At 33.5% G+C, this 10,891-nt stretch overlaps 1 protein-coding gene across 1 annotated transcript in view; it reads right to left on the reverse strand.

Annotated features, from left to right (window-relative positions):
- Positions 1-709: 709 nt before the first annotated feature.
- LOC141394047 (uncharacterized) overlaps positions 710-10,891 on the reverse strand; it is a 63,032-nt gene continuing 52,850 nt past the window's right edge. The window contains exons 2-3 of the mRNA XM_073967851.1: positions 926-2,213; positions 710-867 (exon numbers count right to left, since the gene is read on the reverse strand). Of these exons, the coding sequence (XP_073823952.1) occupies positions 781-867; positions 926-2,213 (1,375 nt within the window). The 3' untranslated portion in view covers positions 710-780. The remainder of the gene's footprint in view (positions 868-925; positions 2,214-10,891) is intronic.

The raw sequence follows: 10,891 nt of genomic DNA on the forward strand, positions 1-10,891 counted from the left end.
TATTAACTTTCAATGTAAAAAATGTATTTTCAATGCCTCCAAATTGGTTTATTTTGCGTTTTCATATCCATCAGATAGTAAAAGAACACATATAATAATGGCCCATAGAGCGATACCGACCGAATTTAAATTTTGTACGCTCTTTTCATTAGGGGTATAAAACATTCCTACAGGAAATCGTATGTATTTTTTAAGTTTTTGCCATGTTTTACAACAGAATTCGTTGTGAATTCGAATTTCCGCGGATGGTAGGAAATATCTTGAAAAAACTGACAGTACAGATACATAACATCAAAATTTGGCACACTTTGACATCGTTCTTTTAATGATTTTTTTCTAAATGTTGAAAAATGCAGAAAATGATAAAAGAAAAAAAGTTACCAATTTTGGTACAATATTACCAAGTAAGTCAACTGTGCCAATCAGATGTCAGCAAACAAGGTGCTAGTTTCTACTCTCCCAAATTTGTGTGGTAGAAAATAGCAGAAGAGAGCATCATTCAGCGCCATTTTTGTTTTAAGAGAAGTGCAAGTTTTGGTACTTTTTGGAACACGGAACGGATTTGTAGCACACAAAACAGCATTATTTTTTGTAAATTCTGGAACACAACTAATATGTATATCGACATAATTTGGCATGTTCTTTCTTCAAATAAAATTAGAAAACTCGTGGTTTTTCTCATGGCATGTCCAATAAAAAACCCTTATTAAAATTCATTATTAACATTTATTAAAAACAACAGCAACAAAAATAACATTTTCTTTCCTTCAAATCGTTTAGCTAAAATTTGCACTCAATACTGCGCATTACAGGCTCCCGGCGATAATAGGATGAAAACTGGCGAGAACTGGCTTCATCTTGGAGACTCTAAAAATCAGGAAAGAATTAAAATAAAGTAAAATTTCCAAAACGTTTTCCAACTTACCACAGCTTCTTTAAGGCTTAAAAAGCTGTCAAATTTCAAATGGCAATCAGCTCTGATCTTGGCGTCTTCCTGCCATTGTTTGTGAAATTGTAGATCATCTTTACGTGGGCAGCCATAAATAAGTATCTCCTTTAGATTGCCCACTAGTTGAGGCAACTTTTCCAATTGATCATAGCTCAGCAAACGGCAATAATGAAAATTCAATGTGGCTAAAGTTGTAAAATGTTCCATGGTTTGGGAGATTTTTTCAAACACCTCCTCAGACCATTGCCATGCCTGGCCATTAATACAAACATTTTCACGCATTATGGCATATTTCTCATCGGTCCATTGCTGCAGGGATTCATCTTCAATGTAATAGCGATCATTTTCGAATTTAAGATACGACAAGGTTTTCGCTTTATCCTGATTTTGCGAAAGTTCAAAAAATAAATTTTCCTCAAAATTCAGTGGCATGAAATTAATCCAAAAGAACTGCAAACACTTCAAAGCAGGTAATCTCAAAATGGCTTTTAAAAATGTCGGATCTTGGGTGAAAGCAGTTAGTCGCAGGGTATGAAGATTTAACAAATTTTTACAAAGATTTTGCATTTTAGGTATGTCCTTCAAATGTTCACATTCCACTATATTCAAAGACTTCAGATGCCTTTTCTGGGCCAAAGACAACAAATGATTTGGATCCAAATTGCGGCAACATTTCAATTCCAAATTTTCAATATTTTCCAAATCTGCCAAATATTCACCCCACAACCAACGATTGTCACCATCCATCAGACGTATACTCTGCAATGCCTTGCATCGCTTAGCCAACTCCAAAATTGTTTGATCCTGAAGAAATTTCCCCTGAACTTCCAACTCTTTTAGCATGGGAAAATATTTCAAATTTTGTTTAAAATTATCATTTATGAAAAATTTCAAATTTTCCATTGGATTACAGCCCATTTTCCATTCGATATGTTTTAGTAAGTCCATATTGAAATAGGTAGAAAAACGTAAACGCTCCACACTGGAACCACTCAAGTTACACAATTCTGATATTTCTTCATCATTGAGATTTTGTGAAAATTTAAACGTTAAATAGTTGTATATGAAATAACGATAGCGTTGCTGCAGTATTTGAGAGATGATTTGACGAAATTGTTTACAAACTTTAGCCAAAATTAATAAATCTTTCAGTTCACATATATCGAATATTTTATAGACTATTTCCAAGGGAAGTGAAGAAAATGAATCAAACGACAAGGTCTCCAGTGTGGATGTTAAGTCCTCGCATTCGGTTAAATTTAATCTGAAAATTAAAGAAACAAAAATAAGTTATTGAAAATTCAATTTTCGATACAACTTTTATCAGAAAAATAAATCAAGATGTATGTTACAGAACCTATAAATTGTCACTACTATAAAAATTTTTCCTTTGTAACGTGGAAGAAAATAGTAAAAATTAGTTCTGGAATATACATCATATGATACAGTTCAAAATATATGTAAATATTGAAGAAAATAACCCTAATAATCTATGATTTGCTTTTGTCTGTGCCTAAACCTGGGATTAAAAACGATAGTACACGAGAAGACAGTTGAGTTACTATATTACTTGTCAAAAAACTAAAAATTGTCCTTGTGACGAAAGCATCCGGATAATGGCAAAATAATTTTTTGATATTATGTATGAAAAAATAAATTATACAAATTTAGTCTCAAAAACATTTTCAAATATTTCAATGATTAATATATGGGTGAATATTGCGAAAAGACTTGTTTCCGTGTCCCGAAACATTATGGGTTTAAAAATATTGAAAAAATTTAAATTCTTAGAAACGGAATAAGTAAAACAAAATGCCCTTTAACGAGGCTGAAAAATCAAAATAAAACAAGATAAAATAAAATAAAAATAATAATTTACTACTTGTATGTAAGTCAAGCTTTATCTCATATTTGTTGTTTTCAAATTTAAAAACAACAACTATAAAGTGGATGACAGAGAAGACTAGTTTCGTCCAACGCCACTTGGACTAATCAGTTCTCTTACAAGTAGTAAGTAAAACACACTTCTCAACAAAACTGCAAAGTGAATATAAAAAATAATAATAAAAAATAAAAAAAATAAATCTATCTATATATATAAAATAGAAAAATGTTTGTATGTTTGTTTGTTTATTTGTTTGTTTGAAATTTATAGACTCAAAAACCGCTGAACCGATCTTGCTGTAATTTTCAGGGTATATTACTACATCGCCTGAAAGTAACATAGGCTATAAAAAGTTTCGAAATTCCCCTCTGATCCGGAGATATAGCATCAGAATCGGAGGTACCTCCAAAAAATTTAAACTTTGTATGCAAATATCTATAGAACGGTTACAGATACAGACTCCAAATTTGAAATGTGTGATGGATTTTAGCCTAAAAATAAATGTCCCAAAATATATCGAAATCGGTTCAGATTTGGATATAGCTCCCATATATATTTTCGTCCGATTTCAAGTATTTGGTGTACCAAACACGCTATACATACATGTCCGATTTCCATGAAATTTGGAATGCGTGACGGAACGTGGCTTATAACAAAATGTACCAAACTATTCGAAATCGGTTCAGATTTGGATACAGATCCCATATATATTTTCGTCCGATTTCAAGTATTTGATGTACTAAACACGCTAAATATGTCCGATTCTAATGAAATTTGGAATGTGTAACGGAATTTGGCCTATAAGTAAATATACAAAACTATATCGAAATCGGTTCAGATTTGGATATAGCTCCCATATATATTTTCGTCCGATTTCAAGTATTTGGTGTACCAAACACGCTATACATACATGTCCGATTTCAATGAAATTTGGAATGTGTGACGGAAGTTGGTCTATAACTATATGTTCCATTATACATCGAAATCGGTTCAGATTTGGATATAGCTCCCATATATATTTTCGTACGATTTTAAGTATTTGATGTACTAAACACGCTATATATGCCCGATTCCAATGAAATTTGGAATGTGTGACGGAATTAGGCCTATCACTAAATGTGCCAAAATATATCGAAATCGGTTCATATTTGGATATAGCTCTCATATATATATATTCGTTCGATTTCAAGTTCTTGATGCATCAAAAACGCTATATATGTCCGATTTCAATGAAATTTATGTGTGACGAAATTTGAACTATAAATAAATGTGCCAAAATATATCGAAATCGGTTCATATTTGGATATAGCTCCCATATATAGTTTTGACCGATTTGAGGTATTTGATGCACCAAACACGTTATATGTGCCCGATTTCAATGAAATTTGAAATGTGTGACGGAATTTGGGCTATAAATAAATGTTCCAAAAAATATCGAAATCGGTTCAAATTTAGAATATAGCTCCCATATATAGTTTTGACCGATTTAAAGTATTTGATGCACCAAACCCGTTATATGTGCCCGATTTCAATAAAATTTGGAATGTGCGACGGAATTTGGCCTATAAATAAATGTTCCAAAATATATCGAGCGGTTAAGATTTGAATATAGCTTCCATATATACAGTTGCGTTCAAAATAATAGGAGTGCCTATACGCAAAATGGAAAGGTCAAAAAAGCATGTTTAAACTTAACCATTTTGCCGAATTCTGTATTTGTTTAACATTGCTGACATCCCAACTGTTAATTCATAAGCAGAAATGTGGCAATTTGTTTTAAATTATTTACTGTTTACACCAACATTATAAATCTCCTTCAAATTTTTTGTTCAAAAAAATAGGAGTGTGGCAGAAAGAGGATAATAAAATATATTTAGTTGGGTTTACAACCAAAACTGTAAAGATTTTAGTTAATAGTAGTAAATTCAATAGATTTGTCGCCTGTTTCTGTATGTCGAAAGAAGAATGTGTGCGAACGAAACATGCCCAAACTTTACTTTTCGAAATAATTTTACCTTTGCTTTTGTTTCAATACAAAAAACTAATTTGAAGAACACACAAGAGTTTGGACGTGTTTCATTCGCACACATTCTTCTTTCGACATACAGAAACAGGCTGTTGAAGTTTGTTTGAAAACAAAAATCCTTTGGTGGTAGCCAAAAACAAGATATTGTCCTTGCGGCGATTTTCCCATAAATTGAGCAATTATTGGGCAATTCTATGGATTTTATAGACAAAACCTTTGGCGATTAGAGTTCTTTAACACTCTGGATGTTACATCGAACAATATACAATGATTATTCCATTAATTTGTGGATTTTGATCCTTTAGCCCCAGTTAAGTCAATTTCCATAAGCCTTTTATGTAAGGATCGGCTAAAAAGCGTATCTATAAGGCATTTATTCCTCCATCAAATAATATTTAGAGGTCCTTGGGATATAAGCATTGTGTACACAAACAATTTCGCTCCTATTCAAAAAATTGTTAAAGCGTGAAACCTTGAAATCTGGTTATACCCCATTTTGTTATAGGCAGGCTTTGACTACACTAGGTTTGGTATACACCGTACTATATTTTGCTCTCATATATATTTTCGGACGATTTCCTGTATTTTATGCACAAAACACGCTATGTATATTCAAATTCAATGAAATTTGGAATGTGAGACGGGATTTGGTCTAAAAATAAATTTGACAAATTATATCGAGATCGGTTCATATAGTAATATAGCTCCCATATATATTTTCGGTCGATTTCATGTTTTTGTTACGTATGTTCAATTTCAATGAAAATTTGAGGACTTAGCAGTCAGTAGAAGTCATCATTATTTACAGCAGTACTTATAGTTTGGAAGGATTTGACCAAGGCTACAGCTATTAAGTATCATATCTTTGAGAGACTTCTTAAGATATGTATATATTTTATGATGATATATCTAAATCATTTGTAATACTTATAGGCAGAAATGCTTTCGGAGGAGTGTTACCTCCTGAAACATACAAAAATACCATAGTAGCTCCATAACAACCCTGAATAGGTATATAACGCCTTCATATCTCCTCGGGCAGCAAAGCGCACCGGGTTCAGCTAGTAAATAATAAAATAAAAAATAAATTAAATAAGAGGAGAAAATTAGAAAGAAAGAGTGTTGAATACTCTACATATTTTTCACATTATGACGATTTTCTGGAACGCTAAAGAACAAATTTGTAATATTACAATATTGTGTTGACAACACGGATTTTCGATATTATTCTCTCTGGCTTTCAGAGAAAATAAATGAGGTTAGTGAGAGTTGCTACATAAATATCTTGATTCTCGTTGGCTTTGTATTGTTGTACTGCAAAATAATACTTGTTGTGTATTTATTTCAGCTAAAGTCCATATTTTGTTGCTTCAAAATTTGAAGAAACAAAATGTTTAACAGTGGGTAATGAAATTGATTACTACGAGCGGAGGCAGAGAAGACTATAGTTTCGGAAGCAGCCAAACTTCCTCATCAGTTCTCTTAACCGCTGACTCTGTGTGCTTGTCTTCTTTGCGATGCAAAGACAGCATAAAAACAGTAGTGGGTATATGATTTTGATTATTCTGACACAATTGTGCGGTCACCAGATTTAGGAGGATACAGATAATTTCTCGTTCTGTTTAATTTTCTGGTCACTCTTATTGACCTGTTTATCGACACAGAGTCAGCGGTTAAGAGAACTGATGAGGAAGTTTGGCTGCTTCCCAAACTATAGTCTTCTCTGCCTCCGCTCGTAGTAATCAATTTCATTACCCACTGTTAAACATTTTGTTTCTTCAAATTTTGAAGCAACAAAATATGGACTTTAGCTGAAATAAATACACAACAAGTATCTTGATTCTCTCTTTATGTCGATGTAACAAATGGGTCATATTTTGCAGAGTTTTCACACTTGAAAATGTAAAGCGGGGTACACACGATCAGTTTTGACTGACAGCTTTACTCAAATAATCGATTGCTTGATAGTGTGGCCGCTCATTCTTGCAAGTCATCAGGCAACCACAAAATGTTTTGTGGTTGCTGCCCAGTTTGACAGTTATCTGCAATGCAACAATAAAAAATGCATATAATGCAAAAAAAATAATATGAGTGGATAATTTTCACTGTGAGGTAGAAATCGATGTTGTTTAACAATTTTTATTTATTTATCTAAATTTACCCGAATTTCGTTAATTTTATTTTATTATATTTAAGTTAAGACCCTAATGTACAAATATAAAAAAGAACGAAATCGCTATCATTAATCAACTCTTAGCAATCGCAGTTTTAATAAAAGAAACTGAAGTGGATACTTTTGACTGTGATTCACTGTATATTATTTTTAATTTTAGTCATACAAAGCGAACGCGCCAACAATATATTTTTTCTATTTTAAAATTTTGCCTTTTTAGGCGAAGATCATTTTTAGTATTAATTTATTAATCGAGCTATTTTATGATCTATAATGCAAATGAAAAAGGAAAGCCAACGATTCGAACCCACACACCCACCACTATGTTTGGCTCTGAACGCTAACACGCCGTGACAACTTTTTTCCTGTGTTTTTCATTTCATACTCAATATGAAAATCATCACCCTGTTCTGTTCTGTCAGTGTAATTTTACCCACACATAAACAATTTAAGCGCTCGCTCTTCTTGGTCGCCTAAAAAGGCAAAATTTTCAAATAGAAACAAGTAAAAAAGCATTAAGTTCGGCCGGGCCGAACTTTTCATACCCTCCACCATAAAATATTCATTCCTGTCCTCAACTTTAAGTGAGTACGTTAAAATGTCAGATAATGTACATAAAATGCTTCATTCGGGAGGCCCTTTTTTATGGTGCCTATATCTAACTGTTGACAATTTTTGGTGGGCTAGAAATTGGGAGGTACTGTTATATAGGGGTTATAATAAAACATGGGCCTATGTTGACAGTTTTTGATGGGAGCTTTTAATGTCAAATAATTCCTAATTCGTACATAATCGGTACATAACGTGGGAACTTCAAATGTCATTAACAGCTAGTTCGAAAGTATCTGGGCTATACGAAAATATGAACTTAAACGAACAATTTTTGTTGCAGAATTTTTGTTGACTTTTAAATTTCAAATTACAGAAAGTTCGTCCAAAAAAATCCTTAGAAAATCGGGAGGTTTATTTTGGGGCTATACAAAAACATTGATCTACGTTCGGTTAAACATTTTAAGTAAAATCCTCAAAGTACCGAAAATCGGGAAGTATCGTTATATTGGGGCTATGTTGAAAATTGTTGATGCAGATGTGTGGTGACCACTACAACCTTCAAATGCCAAATTACAGTTAGTTCTGTTAAAAATTGTAGCTAAAATTGCCAAATTACTGAAAATTGGGAGGTACCGTTACATGGGAGCTATATCCGAACTTGGACCTATGTTGACAATTTTTGATGGAGAGGTGTTGTGAACACTAAGAACTTCAAATATCAAATTACTGCTAGTTCGGTTTAATATTGTAGCTAAAATCATCAAATTACTGAAAATCGGGAGGTACCGTTATATGGGGGCTTTCTGACAATTTTTGGTGGAGAGGTGTGGTGACCACTAAGAATTTCAAATGTCAAATGTTCAAATTACAGATAATTCGGTTAAGACTTGTTGGTAAAATTCTCAAAATACCTGAAATCGGGCGGTAACATTATATGGGGGCTATTCCAAAACATGGACCTATGTCTACTAGTTATATAAGTTTATTGACATTTAAGAACCCTAAATGTCAATTGATAGCTAAATCGGTCTGAAAATGTAGATGAAAACGTCAAAATGCCGTAAATCGGGGGGCTATACCAAAACGTGGACCTAGGTCCACAACTTTTTTTATATAAGTTTAGTTACACTTAAGAACCGTAAATGTCAAATTATAGCTATATCGGTCTGAAAATGTAGCTAAAAACGTAAAAATACCGTAAATCGGGGGGTACCGTTATATGGGGGCTATACCAAAACGTGGACCTATGTCCACAAGTTTTGTCACATAAGATTATTGACATTTAAGAACTTCAAATGTCAAATTATAGCTTCATCGGTCTGAAAATGTAGTTAAAAATGTCAAAATACCGTAAATCAGGGGGTACCGTTATATGGGGGCTATACCAAAACGTGGACCTATGTCCACAAATTTTGCTATATAAAATTATTGATACCTAAAAACCCTAAATGTCAAATTATAGCTAAATCGGTGTAAAAATGTAGCTAAAAACGTCAAAACACCGCAAATCGGGGGGTACCGTTATATGGGGGCTATACCAAAACGTGGACCTATTTCCACAAGTTTTGTTATATATTTTTATTGACATTTAACAACCCTAAATGTCAAATTATAGCCAAATCGGTCTGAAAATGTAGCTAAAACCGTCAAAATACCGCAAATCGGGGGGTACCGTTATATGGGGGCTATACCAAAACGTGGACCTATGTCCACAACTTCTAATATATAAGTTTATTAACACTTAAGAACCCTAAATGTCAAATTATAGCTACATCGGTCTGAAAATGTAGTTAAAAATGTCAAAATACCGTAAATCAGGGGGTACCGTTTTATGGGGGCTATACCAAAACGTGGACCTATGTCCACAAGTTTTGTTATATATGTTTATTGAGACTTAACAACCCTAAATGTCAAATTATAGCCAAATCGGTCTGAAAATGTAGCTAAAAACGTCAAAACACCGCAAATCGGGGGGTACCGTTATATGGGGGCTATACCAAAACGTGGACCTAGGTCCACAACTTTTTTTATATAAGTTTAGTTACACTTAAGAACCGTAAATGTCAAATTATAGCTATATCGGTCTGAAAATGTAGCTAAAAACGTAAAAATACCGTAAATCGGGGGGTACCGTTATATGGGGGCTATACCAAAACGTGGACCTATGTCCACAAGTTTTGTCACATAAGATTATTGACATTTAAGAACTTCAAATGTCAAATTATAGCTTCATCGGTCTGAAAATGTAGTTAAAAATGTCAAAATACCGTAAATCAGGGGGTACCGTTATATGGGGGCTATACCAAAACGTGGACCTATGTCCACAAGTTTTGTTATATATGTTTATTGAGACTTAAGAACCCTAAATGTCAAATTATAGCCAAATCGGTCTGAAAATGTAGCTAAAAACGTCAAAATACCGTAAATCGGGGGGTACCGTTATATGGGGGCTATACCAAAACGTGGACCGATATAGCCCATCATTGATCTTGACCTGCCTGCAAACAAAAAACGCATTTTCCCAAGATTTCAGCGTCCTATCTCCATTTTTGTGGATGCTAGAGTGATTACCACAGACGGACGGACGGACGTGCTCAGATCGACTTAGAATTTTACCCTGATCAAGAATATATATACTTTATAGGGTCGCAAATGAGTATTTCAATGCGTTACAAACGGAAAAACAAACTTAATATACCCTCTGTTACGTGCTCCTTGCTGGTAACTAAGGGGGCTGCTGTTCCTAGCTGGACACCGGCTACTCTGTCATTTATCCCTGGGGTGAGGTCCCAACCCATTCCCTTAGTCCTTGGCACGCAACAGTAATTTCAAGTAACAAAAAAAAAATACATCAGATTCTACACTTATACAAGATACATCATCGCTCTTAGAAATATCCCTAACCGATAGCCCCTGGAATGCCCTCCCGACCATAGCCACTATGTCCTTTGTTCAACCCATGAGTGACCCCATACACCGTCCCATCACACCACTTACCTCGTCTTATATTCCTCCAACAGAAAAATCTACCACATCATATTTTCTCTATTCTTAATTTCTCAGGTCATATTTATTATAAACGACAAAAAAACTAAATCTAGTAGTATGATCAAACTGACTTAAAATAAAGTACTTATAATGGAAACAAACAAATATTAAATAAACAATAGAATCAAATTATAAATTATATGAGTTTTACTTATTTATACAGTTGTATTAATTTTAAAATGTTTTCAAAAAAAAAATTAAATAGAAATATTTAAATCTCAAGTAACGACTTAAAGTCAATTTCAATACGAGCGGTCA

This window comes from Musca autumnalis, unplaced genomic scaffold (genome assembly GCF_047663935.1).
Source record: "Musca autumnalis isolate F117 unplaced genomic scaffold, ASM4766393v1 scaffold_2, whole genome shotgun sequence".
Lineage (NCBI taxonomy): Eukaryota > Metazoa > Arthropoda > Insecta > Diptera > Muscidae > Musca > Musca autumnalis.